General features: G+C 45.0%; 1 protein-coding gene across 4 annotated transcripts in view; it reads left to right on the forward strand.

Annotated features, from left to right (window-relative positions):
* Positions 1–21,666, forward strand: part of SNX9 (sorting nexin 9) — a 77,237-nt gene that overhangs the window by 7,797 nt on the left and 47,774 nt on the right. For 3 of the 4 annotated variants that reach the window (XM_090280029.1, XM_090280028.1, XM_090280026.1), the window contains exons 2-4: positions 15,700–15,789; positions 18,161–18,235; positions 20,714–20,839. In XM_090280029.1, the coding sequence (XP_090136155.1) occupies positions 15,700–15,789; positions 18,161–18,235; positions 20,714–20,839 (291 nt within the window). The remainder of the gene's footprint in view (positions 1–15,699; positions 15,790–18,160; positions 18,236–20,713; positions 20,840–21,666) is intronic. The other variant, XM_090280027.1, reaches the window with a different exon arrangement.

Here is a 21,666-nt window from a genome sequence, read left to right on the forward strand (position 1 = left end):
CGTCCCCTGGCTCCTTCGGAGCTACTGCCCCAGGGCTGGAGCACAGGGCAAAACGAGTCCCAGTAAGTCGGTGCAGCTCCTTTAAGAGGAACGCCTGGGACTCCAGCAGCCCTCTCTCTCTCAGCCACAATCCCCGCTGGTTTTCACAGCCAGAAGCTGTGGGGACTTCTCTCCGGGCACTGGGACCCTGGGCTGGGGCCCCTTGCTCCTCGGGGCTGCCCTCTGCAGCAGCAGTTTTCTTCCCAGTTTTCAGCTGCCACATGTGGGCGTGAGACCAGCCAGTTCTGTGTCTCTGCCCCTCCTCCCGTTCTCAGCGGGACTTCTTCTGTGTATCCTTAGTCTTAAGACTTCTGTTCAACTAGACTTCAGGTGGTCCTCAGGGGCGGTGGTTCTGTAGCCTCGCTGTAGTTTTGATGTGGTCGTGGGAGGAGGCGAGCACAGCATTTACCTACTCCACCCTCCTGACCAGAAGCCCCAAAACATATGTGAAAAACTTTAAAGTATAGGGTTGTTCTGTTCATCTTTTTGTTAGTGACCTCTCACTTGCATTGTGATCAGGGAATCTGACTGATACTAACATCGTACCTGAAAATTTGTTGAGGCTAACTTTGTAGCTAGCGTATAATCGGAAGTGCTGCATCTGTGTGTAACATATATAGTCCCTGATGGATACACAAGTGCCCGTTAGATTGAACTTACTAAGTATGCCTTTCACATCTGTGTCCTTACAGACTCTTCTTGGTCTGGTGTATCTGAGTGACCTTTTGTCTACTTGACAGACATGTTCAAACGGTGGATTTTAAAAAACCTCCGAGTTTAGAATTTGTGTTATCTTCCAGGTAACTTGAACTTTTTGTCATTCTGAAGTAATGTTCTTTATAATACCCTTTTTTCTTAAAGACCATTTTGTCTAAAGTTAATGTGATTTCACCAGCTTTCTTCTGGTAACTCTTTGCCTGGTATAGTAACGGCTGGAGCTGGATTTTACCTGTTTATCCAGGCTGGCAGTCTTTGGGGCTAGAGTTTGCTCTGCTTTTGTGTTTACTGATGTGTTTGGATTTCTAGATCTACCGTCTTGTAGATTGAGGACCACCCCATCCCCCCTTTCTTATTTTACTATTTTTTTCCCTTTCAACTTTTTGGAAGATTTGTCCCATATATTGCCCTTTTTTTCCCCAGTAGTTATTATGGCATGTATGTTATCATTTCTAAGTTAAAGTCTGAAATTACTCAATATTATTACCCTCCTCCTGAGGGTTAAAAAAGGGCATTTGGATACTTCAGTCAGATCCCTGCAAATAGCTGCTCATTGCCTGGTATTTGAATTCTCTCTTTTCCACCACAAATTAAACTTTATTTTTATTTTTTGTACAGTTAATGTTTATTTAGATTTCATCACATTTTACTGTTTTTTCTGTTTGTTTGTTTTGCTTACTATTTATACATTCCAATTCTTTCTGGCATAATTTTCCTCTGCCTAAAATGAATTCTTTGGAATTTCCATTAGGAATGATTTGTTGTTGGTAAATCCCTTACGTGTGAAAAGGTATTTTGCCTTATTCTTGAAATATCGTTTCCTAGGTACAGATTCTGGGTCAATAGTATTTTCTCTTGGCATATTTGAAGGTATTATTCACGTTTTCTGCTAGCTTTCACGGTTACTGCCGAGCAGTTAGCCATCTGAGATTGTTTCCTTTAGGTGATCTGACTCTTCCCTCTGCCTGCTGTGAAGACCTCCTCTGTGTCTCTAGTATCTTGCGGCTTCCCCGTGGTGTGCCCACGCAGGGATCTTACTTACACAGCGTGGGATTTAATGGGTGTCTTGGACCTTTCCGTAGCTCTGGAGCAACGCAGGTCGGTGGGACGTTCTGTGATGCTGCAGATGTGCGTTCGCACAGTTCCATGTGGCGGCCGTCTGCCACATGTGGTTAACGAGGACTTGCAATGTGGTTAGTGTGACAGGGAGACTTCGTTTATTTTTAGTTTAAATAGCCACATGTGGCTAATGGCGACACGGTTGGGGACAGTTGTAGAAAGTTTCTAGTGACTATCACGTCATGAGTTTTGCCTCCTCCCCATTCTCTCTACCTGGACCTCTAATTAGCATGGAAAAGCCTAGCAGCCGTGTGACCTCCTAACTCTCAGCCCGCTGTGGTTTCTTTGGGCTGCGTTCTGCATCGTCTTTTCGGCTCTTACTTTCCGTTCACTGTTCTTTTCCAGTTGGGCCGAATCTGTTCTTTAATCTTTAGTTACATCCTGATTTGGTTCTGTTTCAGATCTGCTCGGTCATTCGTTATAGGCCCCCTCCTTCCTCACCTGAAAGCTTAGCCTCAGCACAGGAAGCGGCTCTGGTCTGCGCCCGGCAGTTCTGACGCTTGAAGCCTGACATGGCCGGCTGTTCCCTCTGTTCGCTGTCCCTCGCGGTGCCTTGTTCTCGTGTGCGTTTTATGACTTTATTTTATTTTTTCCTGCGAGTTGCTCATTTTCTTTGGAACTTCGTCTGAGGGAATTCTAAGCCCTGAATTGAAGTTACTCCAGAGAGAACGTGTCTTTGTTCATGCCGGCCCCCTGGGGACACTCCATCTCGGGGTCGTTCTAATTGGGTTCCTGGCTCGCTGTTTTCCCCGCCATACCGGGCGGCAGAAATACGGACCTCAGGTCCTGGGGAGGATTTCCCAGCCCCCCGCTCTGTGCTGGTGATATACATTTCTTGCTGTTCCTCTTGCACACAGGCTCTTCTGTTTCACTCTCCTGTCGAGGCCCTTGGGGCAGGGTCCTGCCTTTCCCCTGCGCAGCCTCCTGAGCAGCCCCCAAACTGGGGTCTCCGGGGTGTGGAGGAGGCTCCTGGGGTAGAATCCCGTCTCAGCACGTCTTCTCTCCCAGGGTTTCTGCTCTCACTTCCTCTGTGAGCGCTCAAGATCCTTTCCTCCTGTGCTGCCTCGGCGATATGTGTGTGTGTGTGTGTGTGTGTGTGTGGTGTGTGTGTGTGGTGTGTGTGTATGTGTGTGTGTGTGTGGTGTGTGTGTGTGGTGTGTGTGTGTGTGTGTGTGGTGTGTGTGTGTGTGTGTGGTGTGTGTGGTGTGTGTGTGGTGTGTGTGTGTGGTGTGTGTGTATATGTGTGTGTGTGTGGTGTGTGTGTGGTGTGTGTGTGTGGTGTGTGTGGTGTGTATGGTGTGTGTGTATATGTGTGTGTGTGGTGTGTGTGTGGTGTGTATGGTGTGTGTGTATATGTGTGTGTGTGGTGTGTGTGTGGTGTGTGTGGTGTGTGTGGTGTGTGTGTGGTGTGTGTGTGGTGTGTGTGTGTGGTGTGTGTGTATATGTGTGTGTGTGTGGTGTGTGTGTGGTGTGTGTGTGTGGTGTGTGTGTGTGGTATGTGTGGTGTGTATGGTGTGTGTGTATATGTGTGTGTGTGGTGTGTGTGTGGTGTGTATGGTGTGTGTATATGTGTGTGTGTGTGGTATGTGTGTGTGTGTGGTATGTGTGTGTGTGTGGCTTTTAATATTTAATTCAGCACTTCAGTGTTTCAGTCTGGCGGTGCGTGTGTGTGTGTGTGTGTGTGTGTGTGTGTGTGTGTGTGGCTTTTAATATTCAGCACTTCGGTGTTTCAGTCTGGCGGTGCTTAGCCTAGCGGCCTGCCATGCTTGCCCAAGCAAAGCCCGGTTGGGCCACCTTTATAACAGACTGGGAAGGGAAGGGAAGGGGGGCACCCAAAGGGTCCGTCTGGTTTTGGAGGGAAAAGGTGAGAAGGCAAAGTTGTTAAGCGTTTTAGTAGGAACCACACCTGAAGTCAGGCAATCAGAATAGCAGGCCGTGCCCCGGCTGGTGCATCCTGGTTGGCTGGAGCCTTGCTTGTCCCGTAACCAAAAGGTGAGGATTCAGTTCCCGGTCCAGGTGCGACGTGCGCTCCCCGGTCCAGGTGCACCCAGGAGGAACCACTCGCTGCTTCTCTCTCACATCGTGTTTCTCTCTCCCCCGCTTCCTCTCTCCCTTCCCCTCTCTCTAAAAAGCAGTGAAAAAGTGTCCTCGGGGGAGGGTAGAAATAACAGACTGTGGGCATTTCACTTCCTCCGTGGTAGCCCTTCTCTCCCCCTCCCCCCCTTTGACTACTAAAAACACACGTGGCAGGGTTGTCCCATGTATTCATTCCCAGGCATTGTAAATACTGTGCTTAAGGATGTTACTTGTATGACTCAATTCTTCTGAGTTATTTTTAGTATCTGGAAAGGGAGTCAGGTAGCAGTGTTACCTGAGGAGGCAGGATCCGAATGTCACCTGTCTGTGGTTGTTTATGAAGTCGGGGAGACGTGTGATTGGGGGAGAAGTTAGTGAGGGTGAACACGAAGCTTTGCTGCAGGGGGGTTGCTGTCTCGCACTCACTGACCCCTCCCGCCAAGCCCTGAATGGGCCCCACAGCGGGGCGTCACCGGGAAGGCCTGTCCTTGCCCTCAAAGAGCAGGTCACCAGGGTCCTCCTGTCCTGTCCTGGGCGGGTGCGGGCTTCCTGCCGGGCACGGGGACCGCGGCGGGCGGGGTGGGGTGGGGGCTGCCCCGGCACACCTCACGCCAGCAAGGCTTTCGGGGCAGCGGAGGCTTGAGAACGTTTTCTTTAGTTCATTTACTGAGAGTTAACCCTCATCCTGTCACATCAGTCTCTTAAAATACCAAGGACTTCAAAGTCCAGTCTTCGTCTCGCAGGGTCCCAGGTCTTGAGTTCAGCAGACACACCAGTCGCTCCAGCCTCTTTCTGCTGGAAGTAGGGATGCTAAGATTTGGATCCTGCCCTAAAAGAGTTGACATTCAGAAATTAAAGAGTCCTTTAAAATGCACCAGCTAAATGCCAGTTTAAATACATTTTCTAAGGCGAGTTCACAAAAGAGGGCCTGAAAATGTAGATATGTGTGTATCTTGACAGCAGTGTCTGCCTCGTGGTGGCCGCACTTAGCAACTTCTTTTTCCGCTTTTAGCCTGTTTTGTAGTCTCAGGATTCTGAGTAGTAAATATTTATTGTTTTAGTAATAAGGAAGAAAACAAGTTCATTTTTTAGATTTAAAAACTTACTGTCACTAACCAGGCATCTAAAGCAGATTCCCAAACTTATCCACCTTCTGTTACTTTGTTTTGAATTATACTAAAATGAAAAAAAAAAAGTTTTTAATTAGTAAGTGGCATGTCAACAGAAAAGGAGAATCGTCGTCGGCAGCCGTCCGTCTCGAGAGACGATGATGTAGCTTCTTAAGAGTCTATCTGCACCGCCGAGAATGGCTGTGCAGTCCGACTCGGGAGTGACACGGTATCTGTCTCCTCCCGTGTTGAATCGACATCTTGCGATGACGCTGGAGTGTCCTCTCCAGTGAAGCTGAAGCTACAGAGCCTGGGCAGGGTGATACGGAGGGTCTGCTGTTGCCCATGCAGCAGACCCCCCCTCTCTTCGCAGCTGAAGGATCCAAGGGAAAGACGGAGTCAATACAGCTTGGCTTCAGGTGCGCCGCAGGAGTTGCCGGTGTTGACTACAACGTCAAACCGCCTTAGGGACTCCGGCTCCGGATTTTCTGTCGGGGTTTACTCCCTTAGCCTTTCCCCTGAAGAGGTATGCCGCAAGGCAGCGGAGGTTTTTTGGAGTCAGAGTTTTCCTTCTCTAGAAAAGGAGAATAATGCTAATGAATTCAGGCTTACAAATAGGACCTTAGAGATTTCACTTAAGCACCATGTTTTCTTACTTCTTCCAAAGGCTAAAAAGTAATTTTTTCAACATTTAAAAATAACTAAAAATTTAATAAGCAGCACTAAACCTGAAAGTCTTGAAAACTGCTCCTTTCAAAATACATCATCTGTACCTGCCTCTGCACACCCTTCCTCTCAGGAGCTGAGCGGAAGCAGGGCAGCTGACCCTTTGCGGGGCAGAAGCAGGTTTGTTTTGTTTTTTAATCATTTCTGTACGCTCTCTCCCTCCCTGCTCAGAAGATTTTAGAGTCAAGAGTTAATTTTAGAGAATAGGAAGAGAAATATATTGAAGAATCTCCCACTCCTGTTCTCATCCACTCATTTTCCTCTGCCATCTGTTCAGGTAACAAACTAAAATAATTTACCTCCTGCTTCTTTCTGGAAATCCTGACAAATATAAATGTAAATGTCCTGCCTGTGAAGAAGGCAACGGGTGGCATGTATGCCCTAGTCTGCAATTTGCTTTCCTCACTTAGTGATGTATTCATTCCGTGAGGGTGGTGGAGATTGTTCTCATTCTCCCATTGTTACACGTATTCCCCTGTGATGGCATTCCTTGGGCTATTTAACCCCTCGTGGAGGCTAGGGTCGTCTGAGTCTTTCGTATTGCAGTCGGTGCTGCAGTAAATAACCGCTTCCACGTGGTCACAGGTGCATGTAGAGTGTGGATTCCCAAAATGAAACTTCTGTGTCCAAGGGTAAAAGGATCTCTCAAACTGTATTGAAGTAGCTTTTCTCACTTATCACATTGCCAAAAATCTAAAAGTCAGCTAATTTATTCTGTTTGTGAACCTGTGGAGAATCATTGCTTTCGCATCTGTTGCTGGTAGACGTTTAAATGGTACAATGCCTAACCTAATGGAGGGAAATCTGACACCATGTACCAATTAGATTTTTCTTTCTTTATGTGTAAAATTGAGTATTTTTTTCTCACAGTTTATGGGCCATTTATATTTTTCTAGGAACTGCTTATTCCTCTCCCCATTTTCCTGTTGGGTTACAGATCTTTTTCTTGAGTTCTAGGAGCTCTTTATGTATTAGAAAGATTAACCTTTGTGATTTGAATTGCAAAGACTCTTTGCTTTATAACTTATGTTTTCTATATTAGTGATTTTTGTATAATAACTTTGTTCCCAGCCACCCTGTAGGAGCCAGCAAAGTAGACCCATGGGCGAAGTCTGGCCTGCTATGCTTTTTTGGAAATAACGTGGTTTTGGAGTACAGCCGTACCTGTTTGCGTCCATATTGTCTGTGATGGGTTTTGCACTAAAGTAGCAGAGACAGCTTTGTACGGCCTGCAAACCTTGAAGCGTTTATTGTCTGGCTCTTCACAGAACAAGAAAAACAAACCCCAATTTAAAGCAACCACATCAAAGTGCTTTTGTATGATGCAGTTGTTTTAGCTTGGCCTTAGAAATAAAAAGCCAATTAAACTTCCGTCTGTGTGTGTGTGTGTGTGTGTGTGTGTGTGTGTGTGTAATTATGAAGCAGGGAGGCCATGGGCAGAGCAGGCAAGTGGCATATGGGTGTCAGAAGTGTCTGTTTGGGCACATTACTTGGTAATAGTGATGTTATGTGTGATGCGGCCAGTTTGGTAACCACCACATCAAGTAATTTGTTAAAATGCCCTTGTCTGGTTGTTCTTATGTGCGCTTCCTAAGGAAGCTGTGATCTGGGTGAGTTTGAAACTCTCAAAATCGTCCCAGTCTCCAGCAGTTTGGGTACCACGTGGCCTCAGGTCCGAGGATTTCCTTGGCGCTCGCCCTCCTCATGAGTGTTCTGCATCAGTGGGAGGGAGGGAGGGAGGAGTATGTGGGAGTGGATGGCCCAGTGTGATTGCTTTTGGTTGTGTTTAGACCTTTCCCCTTTGTGATTAAATAATTGCATTTTGTTATACTGAGATTTGAGATTATTGTAACTATTTCTTGGAAATGTATGTTCCTGTACTCAGTCACATTCTATTCACATTCTATTTATTTTAGAAATTTCCCAAACTGCTCTTCTAATTAACCATTAGTTAAAAAGTTCCATTAAGTGCATCGTTTCAGGATGCCAGATACAAACCCATCTTAGGAAAGACACTTAAAGAACATACTAATTTCATTGGTAGTTTATTTTTGAAAATTTTGCATAAGAAAAATCAAATTTTCAACCATTCTCAATGGCTGCTACCAATTCTTTAGAGAAATTTCTTTTATTGGGAAATATCTTTACTAGAACAACTGTTAAAATAAGAGCTTAATAACAGAACTGTACATCTTTACTAGATTCTCGAATAGATAATTAACCCTCTGAGTGCCAGTGTTGATGCTGTGAGTGACGCTGACAAATTTTCCCAAAAGTGCCAGCATCGCTCCCAGCAACTCTTTCTTCAGTGGCTATAAATGTAAATAACAATGGAATAATTCATATTTTGTGTTTTGTTCTCTTATTTTGTACCTCAGGTTATGATATAAATTTTTCTCATTTTGATCCAAATTTAAAATTTTTATGCTTGTTCAAATACTGACATATTAATTTTGTTATAATTTTTACTTACATTTTAAACGGTCCTTTTAATTTCATTTATCTTTGCAATAATCGTCGAAACTCTATGCAGTGTGCATGATAAGGAAGCTTTAGCTAATGGACATTTTCATTGCTTCACGGTACAGCGTTAGCATTTTGTTTATAAACTGTTTTTCACTGTTGATATCTATTGATGTATGTCTCTAGTGTGAATGCCATCTGTGTTCATTTTTTTGTACGTTATGAAGTTTTCTTTTTTCCCCCAAAATGTATGCAATATTTGGCATACTTCTTGCTTATTATCCATAGTGCTATGTGTTTTTTCAAGTTATAGTCATAGTTTTTATATTATGCCATATATTATACTTCGAAAGCCATATCGAAGGAAAGAATTTTTTTCTAAAATAATTGTTATATAACAATAAAATAATTTCAGTGCAATACATTTTTTGCTAAATTGCATCAAAGAACACTGCTTACAAAAGAAGAGTGTATTTACTATATGTCGTGAAGTTTTCAGCAAATTATTGCGAATAATAATGTTTTTATAGACATTTTTCATAAACTCTGCATTTCTCAGCAAAATAGCCTGGCATTCCTCACACGAATTTTAGCAATTACGCATGGCACTCAAAGGGTTAAACACGTTGCATGTGAACATTTAAAGAAATAGACTAACTTTATTTTCTTCTTCAGAAATACCCAAAACATGGTAATTATTGACCAGAGACCTCTTGAAAAGAGTTCCTTATCTTTTGTTGCTATCATGGACCCTGTACTACATTTTAAGTTGTTGGTTTTTTTTTAAGATTTTATTTACTTCTTTTTAGAGAGAGGGGAAGGGAGGAAGAAAGAAGGAGAGAAACATCGATCAGTTGCCTCTTGTACGCTCCTGACTGGGGACTGAACCCGCAACTCATGCATGTGCCCTGACTGGGAATCGAACCAATGACCTTTCACTTTGCAGGACGATGGACAACCAACTGAGTCATACTGGTCAGGGCATATTTTAACAGTTTTAAATTAAGTAGGTGAAACCGTGGAAAGCATGCTTATCAGGCTTTCTGATGACGTAGCAGGAAAGACTAAGATGATTGGATAGTGGCTTCAGAATTCAGAAAACTTAGTAGATAGGAGCTGTGGGCTGAATCTAACAAGATGAAATTTTACAGGACTATTTAAGATTCTATATTTGATTCAAAATACCAACTGAACAAGCACAAGCCAGGGTTTAACAGAAGCTATTAAAGTTACCGATTGATGTAAATTGGAAAGCATTTAAACTTTAACCACTTGAAATAGGGACAGATACACCTACATATATTAATATTATAACACACTAATGCACTCAGGGTCTGTTGGAATAAGTTCTGTTTCTTTTGATGATCTGGATGGTTAGATAAGGTGATAAACAGGAAGACATTAAATATGTTGCATTTTTATAAAAAGTCAAACGAGTATGCTTAAGTAAAACAAGCTGGCCACTTAAAACAGTAAACTAGTTCTATAGAAATATTGCCTGCGTCCTAAACTTCACGTCCCACAGGAGTCAGGTTAGTAAGGACTCCCATCAGTCCCTGGATTTCTGAAGGCTTACATATTGTTACTTCCTTCTTGGGTGTCTCCGTTTAAAAGATGGGAGAGCTACTTTGCTGAAGATGTCCTACCTTTTCCCAAGACGTAGCTGTGATTCCTGTAAAGTCCAAGAAGCAGACGCTTACGACTGGGAGCTTGCGTTCTGTATTCTGACCCCTGTGTGAACATGGTTGCTGCCAGCTTGTGCTTTTCTCGATTTTGAACTGTTTAATTCTCGATTGTTCATTTTAGGTTCTAGTTTTTTAGTTTTGGGTTTTTCTTTTTTCAAAATTGGTATTATCCAGTGTTTTTCTTTAATTTAGAATGTTTCTTCATATTTTCTTTCATTTGGAATTAATTGGTTATATCAACGTGACCTCTCTTGGTGGCAAGTGACAGGGCAGAACTGAACTCACATTAGCTAAAGCACAAAAGGCCACGCCTTGGCCCCTGGGATGGAAAGGTCCCCGAGGGGAGAAATAGCTGAAGATCTTGCAGCGATCTCATCAGAATGCTTTTCTCTTTATCACTCTCTGCATTCCACTCCACTGGATTCTTCAGGCTTTCTTCATACTTCAGCTCCTTAGCTGTTGGCAACATTTTCATAGAAAAAGACTCATTCTCCCCAGCGTGTGCATCCCTTTGTAGTGTTGATTATGATTTCAGACGCTGAAATAAATCCGGCAGGCAGGATTATTGGCCAGTAACGAGCGGAGGACTGTGGCTTGACCGACAGCGGAGAGCGGGAAGCCTCATCCTCCTTTTATTAGGATTTCAAAAGCTACCAGAAAAGGGGGTGTGACATTCCAGCCAACAATGGGAGAATTTTACAAGTGAAAGAATTCTTACAGTAGCATTAATATGTAAAATACAGCCAGGGTAACTCCTGGTTTAGCTAGCACCTATCAAGGAAGCAAGGTAGACACACTAATCCTCAAGGCCAGCTTCATTTTAAGACTTCATTAACAAGGAGGCAGATGGAGTACACAACAGAACTCGCTGTTCCCAGGATTCCATGACCCAGTGGCCTTAACAGCCTAGAGCTGAAGGCGGAGACAAGAGTTGCTCAGCATCTCCTGGGTCATGGGATGCCACGTGGGTGGAGGGGCATGAGAATGCCCCGACCCAGAGATCTGTCTTCCTGCAACATCACTTTCTTTTTCTTCCTCTTTATTTTTATTGTTGACACTAATATAGATGTCCCCACCCCGCTCCTTTGTCCACCTCCAGCCATCTCCCACCCCCTTCCCCATGGCCGTCACCACACTGCTGTCTGTGTCCTTGGGTCACGCATCTGTGTTCTGTGGCCGATCCCTTCACCTCCTTTCACCCAGCCCCCCTCCCACCTGACAGCTGTCAGTCTGTCCGTGCCTCTTTCTATTTTGTTATCAGTTACTCTGTTCATTAGATTCCACATACGAGTGAGATCACACTTGTCCTTCTCTGACTGACTTGTTTCACTTAGCGCAATGGTCTCCGGGTCCATCCACGCTGCTGGGAAAGGTAAGAGTTCCTTCTTTTTACGGCCACGTGTGTGATTCCGTCGTGCAAATGTCCCACAGCTTTTTCATCCCTCATCTATGTTGGCGCTGGGGCTCTTTCCAGATCTTGGCTATTACAGACACGCTGCTGTGAACATAGGGGTGCGTGTGTGCTTTCAGATGGTGTTTTGGGGTTCTTAGGATATATTCCCAGAAGTGGGATCGCTGGGTCAAAGGGCAGTTCCATTTGCAGGTTTTTGAGGAAATTCCACACTGTTTCCCGCAGCGGCTGCCCCAGTCTGCGTTCCCACCAGCAGTGCACTAGGGCTCCCTTTCCCCCACGTCCTCGCCAGCACTTGTTTGTTGATTTGTTGATGATGGCCATTCTGACAGGTGTGAGGTGGTATTTTATTGTGGTTTTCATTTGCATCTCTCTGATGATTAGTGACGTTGAACATCTTTTCATGTGTCTGTTGGCCATCTCTGTGTCCTCTGGAGAAGTGTCTGTTCAGGCCTTTTGCCCATTTTATAAATCGGGTTGTTTGTCTTCCTGGTGTTGAGTTTTGTAAGTTCTGTATATATTTTGGCAAGTGCATCACCTTCTGTGAATGAGTTCGGATTATCCCTGTTGGGGTTACCTGCTCACCACTCGCTTGGAGTCAAGACAGGAACCGTTTCTGGAAGGAAGGCGTGAGGGCGGAAAAAACAGCAGGTGTTTACAACGTTGGTCAAAAAGAACGAGTATTTCTGTGCTTCTCTCTCTCTTCTCCCAAAAGGAAGTGTGTGCTAAGGAAGGCGGCCTGTGCACGTACCGGTCAGGGGGTGCCCTCAGTATTCCAGAAATTGACTCGGAGAGTTTGAACCCGCGAAGGTTTATGTACTGTGTAGAGGTTAATGGAACGTCATGTATAAGATGGCTGCCTTATCTGTAAGAATTTTTGAAATTGCTCTTGAAAAGGTGAGTTGTGGCCAACTATGAAGTCAGTGTATAGTCTCATGTATTGAAGTTACCTACCGATTAGTAACTACGTGGACATTTAGCGCTTGAAAATACTTCGGTCATTTCTTAAAAGTATACCTAACATGAGAAAAGCAGTGTAGAAAAGCAACTTTTATTTCAAAGGCTATATCAAAAGTAGGCGGGTGGGGGTCGGGGTCAGCATCCTTAGGTGTCAGATACTGTGTGGGGAGAAGAGGAGGTGAAAGGGGGGTGACAGGCGAAGGCCGGGAGCCGGCAGGTGGAAGCCAAGGGCAAGGATGGGAAAGGGGAGAAGTAGGGAGTGGGAGTCCGCGCCCAGAGCTGTTCCGTGCTCCAGGCTGCCAGTCATTCTTACGCTTTATAGGAATAAGTGCTCCTCCAAAATGAACAACGAAATGGAAACAGACTCAGACACAGAGAACAAACTGGTGGTTGTGGGTGGGGGGCAGTCGGGGAGCTGGGTGAGAAAGGCGGGGGGATTAAGGGGTACAGATTGGTGGTTTGGAACAGTCGCAGGGACGTAAAGTACGGCACAGGGAATGGAGTCACTGATACTGTCCTAAATGTGTATGCTGCCCGCTGGGCGCTGGACCTATCCGGGGACCACTGTGTCCCTGTGCTGTGCACCTGAAACTACAAAATACTGTTAAATGTAAACTATAAGTTTTGGTGAGGATGTGGAGAAAGGGAAACCCTCTTGCACTGTTGGTGGGAATGCAGATGGGTACGGCCACTGTGGAAAGCAGTATGGAATTTCCTCAAAAATTAAAAACGAATCTGCCTTTTGACCCAGCGACCGCACTCTGGGACTATATCCCAAGGAACCCAAAACACTAATCAAAAGAACATCAGCACCCCTGTGGTCATTGCAGCGTTATTTACAATCGCCAAGATACGGAAGCAGCCCAAGTGCCCATCGGTTGATGAGTGGATAGAACAACTACACAGTTACACAGTGGAGTGCTACTTGGCCGTTAAAAGGAAGAAAATTTCATGCTTTCCGACAGTATAGATGGACCTGGAGAGCATTATGCTGAGTGAAATAAGCCAGCCAGAGAAAGACAAATGCAATGTGATTTCACTCATGTGTGGGATCTAATGAGCAAACTGAACTAAACAAGGAAAATGGGGACACACCCACAGATGGGGAGAGAGCAGGACGGCAGTTAGTCGGGGGGTGGGGGGCAAAAAGGAAAACGGGCTCACGGACACGGGCAACAGGGTGTTGATTGCGGGGCCGAGGGGGTATAAGGGGGCTGAATGGTCATGGGGAAAAAAAGACTAAAACTTTTTTTTAAAAAGAAAATTTAAAATTCGAAAGACAGAAGTAGGAAGGAAGGAAGGAAATAATTTCTCCTCTCTACTGAGTGGTCAGTTATTTTTCTGTGGACTTGTTACACCCGTTTGAGGATGTGCTTTTTAAATCTTTTTGTTCTCCAAAATTATTCTCCTTTCTAATTTTTAAGAAGCATCTTCAGATTTAAAAACAAGTCTTAGATCCATGTTTTAAATAAACCTACTATGTTTATGTCCTTTTTTTTCCAAGGGTAAATGTTCAGTAACATTTAAATGAGCAAGGGTTTTCATTTTTTTGTTTTTGACATTCTGTTTCACCAGGTTATAAATTTGGTAAACAAGAGGCTTTGGTATTCTGTATTTGGGGATTAGTTGGAGTTAGCTGGACTATAAAAAAAGCTGAAAACTGGGCTTCTTAAGGAACAATAAGAAAACACCTGGCTCCTGTGGGTATGTCCTGGCTCAGGGTCCCTCCTCCCAGGGGGAGACCCGGCTCACCCGCCCCCTGCATTTGTTTATCTCCTGTCTGCTGTCCCCACACAGGGGACTGAGGAGGGTATGACATGTTTTTAAAAGATATTCCACAGCATGACAAGCAGATCCTACCTGCTTTTGCAGCTGTGTGAGAAAAATACCTCAGCACAGTTTTGCTGTAACGAATGGACTAAGGAGATGGGGACTTCTCCGCCTGCAGTCTGTCCGCCCCAGCCTCTCTCTGGAGATGAAGGATCGAGATGCCATTTCTTGACTGACAGACTGTACGCTACCATGTTTCTTCCCAGCATTTTACCGTGAAAACCCTCAAACATGTAGAAAAGTTTAAATCATTTTTCACTGAACACCGTAGACCCAGCACCCAGATTCTGTAAGCAGCATTTACACACCTGCTTTATCTCCTGTTTGTCCGTCAGCTGATCTTACTGTGTTTTATGTGTTCCAGAATAGATTAGCATTTGGGCTTTTCCCTTATCTTCTATTCCTAGGTGTGAGCCCTGAATCCTTGTGCTAAGGATTCAGGCATCAGGGAGCAGTGTGAGAAAGCACCCCTGCAGCCCGCGGGCCCCACGGCCACGCACACTCCTGCCCTGTGGGAGGTGGTCAGTAAATACCCGTTAAGTCTCTCCATTCCTCCTGGTGAGCTAGCCATGGAGGGAAACGTCCGTTTGCCTCTTAAGGACAAACAATTACTTCTAAAGTGAACCATGTTTCTAGGTACTGATGAGCCCCGATTTATAAGCCGGACTTCCTTCTATAAAATAGTCCATGAAAGACATTTATACAGCATTTGAAATGGTTAGGAAAGATATATTTAATTGTATATCATAAAAGTATACATGAAATACATTTTTTTACAACAGCAGTTCTCTCTTGGAAGACATGTGGCAGTCGTCCAAGAAAACCCGCATTGATGGGTAGGCGCCTCGAGGGTCCCCTTAAGGAAGAGGCTGGAAGAGCAACCCCACGTTGCCCAGAATGCCTTCCCGTCAGTCTGTTTTCTGTGAAATTAAGCTCTCCTTGCAGGAAAAAGTTTGAATATCGCAGCTGTTCAGGTTACCTGGCCGGTCTGCACAGCCCCACAGACCATGTGCCGTGGGGAGTGTGGTGGAGACACAAATACAGCCTGCATCCTGGGCTTACGTGGCTGGGGACAATGTATTATCAAAATCCATCTCAGTGGCTCTAGATAAAGAACAGTGAGAGTTTTCACGGCAGAGGAGTAGTGTGAAGACATATGACTCTTGCACGTGTGTACGTATCTGTGTGTCTGTGTGCGATCTCTTCAGTCCCTGAGGGTGGGGGGGGGTGTTCCCAGAATGAGCCACACCTGTACTTTCCCTTCTCACCTCCTGAAATGGGTGTATTTTGAGGACTCTGGGGGGCTCGATCTCTAACTGCAGTGTGGGCAGCTGCCAGAGACCTTCCCTGTTTCCAGAACAGAGCAGGGGCCCTCGCCGCGGGGTGTGTCGTGCCTGCTCCCCAGGGGGGTAGTGACTCATTTCGGTAACTTGTCCTCCTCTCTTCCAGCCACAGCCACTGTCCTGGGGTTTTCTGTTCCAACCAGCGTGTTTCCAAAGGGAACTTACAGGTTCTTTTTCCTAAGTTCACCCGTGTAACTTCTTCTTTCCCTCTCCGCTCTCAGCAGGCTCGGGTGATGTATGATTTTGCTGCTGAACCTGGAAATAATGAGCTGACAGTTAACGAAGGAGAAATCATCACAATTACAAACCCGGTAAGAGAACGATCACCCGGTAAGGGAACGATCGTCCCTTAAGGACTTATTTTTTAAGATTTTATTTTTTAGTAAGCTGATCAGACAAACCCACATGAATTTTCTTCCCTATTGCTTGTGAAGTATTGCTTGTTAAGTAAGAATACGTATGTATAAACCTTGAGAAACATGGAAGTGCCCTAAAGATAGCTGGGTGCGCGTCTGTCATTAAGAAATGGAAAGAGACGTCCCAGCCAGCTCAGAGGTGTGGACGTCAGAAAGCATTCCGTGTTTCCCAGGCGGGTCGTCTCGGCCACCCTGCGAGCCAGGCGTTCGGCTGGGTGCTGTGCGTACTCTATTGTGTTTCCCCCTGAACTCGATGAGGTCCGTATTTTTATCCCTTTTTACAAATGAGGGTGTAACGGGACTTAGACAAGTTAAGTAATTTGCCCCCAAATCATTCTGCTTGTAAGCGGCCACACAAGGATTCAAAGCCACAGCTGTTTGTCCTGTAAGCCTCCTCTTTCTCTTCTCTGCCGGGGAACACTCCCTGTAAACCAGCGTCCCAGGAGCACGGAGCGCACAGACCAGCAGGCTGGGGAGACCGGCTCTCAAAGGGGACTCGTGTGCCAGGCCATACGACCTGGGACCCATTGGTGAAGCGGTGGGTTCACCGAAGGGCTTTGCTAGGTTTCTTGTCCGGTGGTGTTGTGGGAGGAGACCGGATGCCTCTGCACTTCGAGGAGATTAATAATCTAGCAGAGCCGAACCAAGCGAGGTGGAGCCCAGGGACAGGACTGTGGTTGTGGCAGTAGGAGTGGAAAGAAGATGGATACAGAGGGCTTTGGAGAGTCAGACCCAGAGGACTCGGCGCCTGAGTAGATGCTGTGGGTGAGAGGAGCCAGGGATGCCTGAGGTTTGTGCCCCTTACACCTGAGACAGTGGTGGACTTACGTCTGTAAGTCAGGAAGAAAGAGGAAACAAGGCTACGCTTAAACACGTCGAGTTTAAAGAATAGTAAATAACCAGCCCTGGCCTGTAGTTTTGCACCAGATCAAAAACGGAAATGCAGGGCTGAAGATAGGTCAGCTCCCTGGACATCGTGGACAGGCGGCAGCACTTAGGAAAGGAGCCTGAAGGCCGAGGGGGCCCTGGGAAGGGCGGGGGGAGGTGACCTAGAGCGTGGTCGTTTCTTAATACCCATAGTATTTCTAAAACCGATTTTATGTTTTAGATACAAAAAAGAATTGTCGGGTGGAAAAAGTAGATGTAGTTTTATAAAATATGGTATGTGTATATAAGTAAATGGGTTCTATTTTTAATCACAGAAGAAATTTAATTCTTTACCCATCTGATTTTCTTAAAATGAAGAAGTAGCCTTCATATCTTGGAAAAAATAATCCTGTCTTTAAGTTGCTATTGTCACAGATGGGCCAAGTTGTGACTTAAAGTGATTTCTTTAAAAGAATATTTTGTCTAGATTCAGGTAATTAACCGCTAATTAGGGCACAATTTATGAACTTATTGCTATTTTAAGGGGGGAAATGAGACTTTGCTGAGGTAATAGATTGAAAAATAGGAAACCTGGTGTAAGTGCTTTATTATTTAGTTTGTTAATATTACTCAGAAGAGCGAAGGACCCATGGATCAGTTAGTTTGCGTTTCCTAAACAACAAGCATTCCTGAAGCTTAGTGGCTTTCACAGCCATTGGCGGTTGATCAGGAATCTGCAAGTCAGCTGGATGGTGGTACCGACCTCGGCGCATCCAGGAGCCGGCAGTCACCGGGCACCGGGCTGGGGCCCGGGGCCTGACGGCCTTACTCACGTGTCTGGCCCGGCTCCCGCTGGGGGTCGGCTGGCTGTGCATGGGCCAGCCGGCAGACTGGGCCCTGCCTTCTTCATCATCTAGCATCCCAAATGTATTCACATAGCAGCTTTTGGAGGGAAGACAGTCTGAAGTGTGGAAAGCCTCTTGAGGCCAGGCTCTGAGCCCACCTCACCATCTCCACCTTGTTCTGTTGGCCCAAGGGATCACGAAGGACACTGTGGAGGTCGGGGTGTGCGTTCTCCCTCCTGACAACCAGAACGGCAAGTCATTCTTGTAATCCACCGCAGGCCAGCAAGTAGAAAGCAATTACAGAGTGATGGCATTCTGTCAGTAGGCCGTTGTACACTCTGGTCACTTATTGTGGAAGCTGGATATTTCTTGTTTTTAGATTATATCATTTTGTAGAGTAAAGAGAAGTCTTAAAAATTTTAAATTTTGAACTTAGTTCTATAGGAATAAATGTTAATTGTTTTTCATGTGTAACAATTCCCAAAGCAAACTTTCTGCAGGAAATTCCAACTGGAGTCTTTTTTTTCTTTCTTTAAAAAAAAAAATTCCCCCAGGATGTCGGTGGAGGATGGCTGGAAGGACGAAACAGCAAAGGAGAACGCGGCCTTGTCCCCACGGACTATGTCGAAGTAAGAACTTGCTGCCGTGGGTTAATTAAGCCTGGTCTTCGTCAAGCAGCTTTTTGTGAATTATAACTTAAAGAACAGACTGGAAGATAGCAACTCTATTTTCATTAAAAATCTTCTATTGTAAAAGTAGTACATGCTAATTATATAAAATGTGGAGAATGCATCGAAGTAGAACTAAGAAAAGTATCATCTATAGTCCCAAGCTCCGAAGAGGGCTCCAAATATTTAGGTTTAAGTTCTTTCCAAGTATGGCACCATTTCCAAGTATAGCAAAATTTCTCTTCCGTTTGCTTATATTGTAGAGTAGCTGCTGCCTGTAATACTGTTTGCTGTAGAATTGACTCAAAGTTTAAATAGTTTTTTTAAAACTATTCTTTCTGTGCTAATTTAGGACATACCTCTCTGGTCCTTCTCCTGCTCTCCTAGACAGAGGGTCTTAAAGGAGCTGCTGTGGGAGCCATTGCCTGTTTAACCCTTTGAGTGCCATGCGTAATTGCTAAAATTCATGTGAGAAATGCCAGGCTATTTTGCTGAGAATTGCTGAGAAATGCAGAGTTTATGAAAAATGTCTATAAAAACATTATTCATAATAATTTACTGACAATTTCACGACATATAGTAAATACACTCTTCTTTTGTAAGCAGCGTTCCTTGTCACAATTTAGCAAAAAATTTATTGCATTAAAATTATTATAACAATTATTTTAGAAAAAATAAATTTCTTTAATATGGCTTTTGAAGTATAATATATGGCATAATATAAAACCTATGATTATAATCTGAAAAAACACATAGCACCATGGATCACAAGCAAGAAGTATGCCAAATATTGCATAAATTTTTTTTAAAAAAAGAAATCTTCCTAACGTACAAAAAAAATGAATAAAAATGGCATTCACACTAGAGACATATATCAATAGATATCAACAGTGAAAAACAGTTTATAAACAAAAGTGAAACGCAAACACAACACAATAAGAGTAACGTGTTTATATGTTAGCACTTGTGGCCACTGACGCATCGTGGGTGCAGCCCTTTGTCACATCCCGCACATGCTGTTCTTGGCCTGATTTCTCTTTCCGGCGTTGAGCATTCCTTACACAATCGTAGCTTTCTCTCTGGAAGCATCTTTACACCATATGCGTGAGAGGGCCCTGGCGGGTTTTCTTCATTGCTGGACTTGTGACCAGTGTCTCTAACCTCGTGCCATTCTCTGGCAAGCTCTTCTGTTATGGAGGTGTTTAAGTTCAGTCGAGGCATTGGGTTGTTGCCACCTAAAAAATTGTCCTTATAAAGAATGTATGCATTCAGCAGCATTCTGGATAATACATTGAATGCAACCTTCTCCCAATACTTTAGCGTTCTTCTTTCCTCCAAATGCACGTAAAGCATCACATCATGCACACTGTGTAGAGTTTCGACGATTATTGCAAAGATAAATGAAATTAAAAGGACCGTGTAAAATGAAACTAAAAATTATAACAGAATTAATATGTCAGTATTTGAACAAGCGTAAAAATTCGATATTTGGATCAACATGAGAAAAAGTTATATCAATATATAACCTGAGGTACAAAAAAAGAGAACAAAACATAAAATACGAATTATTCCATGGTTATTTACATCTATAGCCATCGAAAAAAGAGTCGCTGGGAGCGACACTGACATTTTTGGGGAAATTTGTCAGCGTCGCTCCCAGCCACGCTGGCACTCAAAGGGTTAAGTTCTGTCGTGAAAGATGCCAAGGATAGGGTTACAGCACCTGAGTGAATGGGGCTCCCTGTGGTCACACCCACTCAGCGGGTGGCCCCCTGTGAGTCAACCTCCCGGCGCCCCCTGCTGGTTGTCTGTAGGTCACTCAAAACGAAGCACCTGGCGTAGGTGAGCTTGCCTCATCTCCGGTGATTGAGACATAGGTTGCCGGGTGGGTGCCCTGCGGTAAAATTGGAAGGACATCAAGAATGAAGGTGCCTACGGTTCCCCTCCAGTAGAGAGGGACAGTGCCCTGGGAGACGCTTACCTGGGAGCTGCCTGCGGAATTTGTTCCTGATTGAGGGTGGGGTGGGAAGTTGTGAACCCTTTGGAGAATCTGATGAAATCTGCAGCCCTTCTCAGAAATACGTGCATTTACACGCACCCCAACCTGTTCCAGTTTCAGGGGTTCACAGGCCCCTGAACTCAGCCCACGCGTCCCAGGTTTATGTCGTACTTAGCTTTGTGCAGTGTGCCTTCAGGATTCTGAAGACTGATAAGAATGAGGGAAATCTGAAAACTTAAGTAGATACTGGCATTCCTTGCATTTTCTAGAATTCTGCTTATTTACAGAAAAAAGTCGTTACAGGTGTTCTTGGGCTGGCTTGCCTTTTAAGAACTTAAACCCCTTTTCCATAATCAATGGCAGTTCTTACGTGCCCTCAGGGACTCTAACCCTGAAATAACTCTAATCTGTGAAAATAATTGCGCCTCTCTGATATTCAGATTTTACCCAGTGATGGAAAAGACCCATTTTCCTGTGGAAACTCGGTGGCTGACCAAGCCTTCCTCGATTCCCTCTCAGCGAGCACAGCTCAGGCTAATTCGTCAGCTGCCAACAGTAACAACCAGGTAGGTCTCCCTCGCCCTGCGGGGTGTGGCTGGCTTTGTGAATGCTTGTGATGCGCTGTAGCTCTTAGATGGTGGTGTGGCTTTTCTGTGGGGAATTAACAAAGAACTTGCTTGTCGAACCTGCTAAAAACTACTTATGAAGTTGATTGTAAGAGAAAAGGCAGACTGTTTGTCAAGAGTGGCCTTGAGTCTGGCATGACCTGAACACGGACCCCGTAAGTTGCGAATGCCCTGTCGGGCGCCGGCGTGAAAGGAGGAGGGGCCCCGTGCCAAGGCGGCCAGTGTCTGGGCTCCGGCTTGGCTAGAGCACCCTCGTCTCGCAGGTGCCACACGAGGAAAAGCGACTGCAGATGCAGCATGCAGCACCTGGTGCTGTTACCGTGTGTTGCTTCTAGAAAACTTGGATGAGTCAGATGACTTGAGAAAATCACACTGAAATTTTACATTAAGTTTAATGAAAATACTGTTGTTCGGGTGATGCTGCCTTGTTCCGTCACTGCTCAGTGATTACCCCCCATGAGTGACAACAAGAAAACTGGGAGGACGGACATCAAAACGGTATTGCTGACCACCTCTTTAGACCAAGTCGACTTTAGGGAGTGTTATTCCGTGGTATTTTTTCAGCTGCTGAGGTTCTGTGTGCCTCTGTTTCCTCATCAGTAAAACCTCATGGAATTGGTGGGAAGAGAAAATGGACAGGAATTCCAAAGTATTCAGATGCGTACTCAGCACTTAGCAGGACTCTGACCCGATAGCTATCCATTACAGTTACCTTACGCACCGCTGCCTCTGTGGGAAGACACTTGGGGCCTCCTGACATGTGCGGA

Source organism: Furipterus horrens, unplaced genomic scaffold (genome assembly GCF_987537825.1).
Source record: "Furipterus horrens unplaced genomic scaffold, mFurHor1.1.pri manual_scaffold_6, whole genome shotgun sequence".
NCBI lineage: Eukaryota > Metazoa > Chordata > Mammalia > Chiroptera > Furipteridae > Furipterus > Furipterus horrens.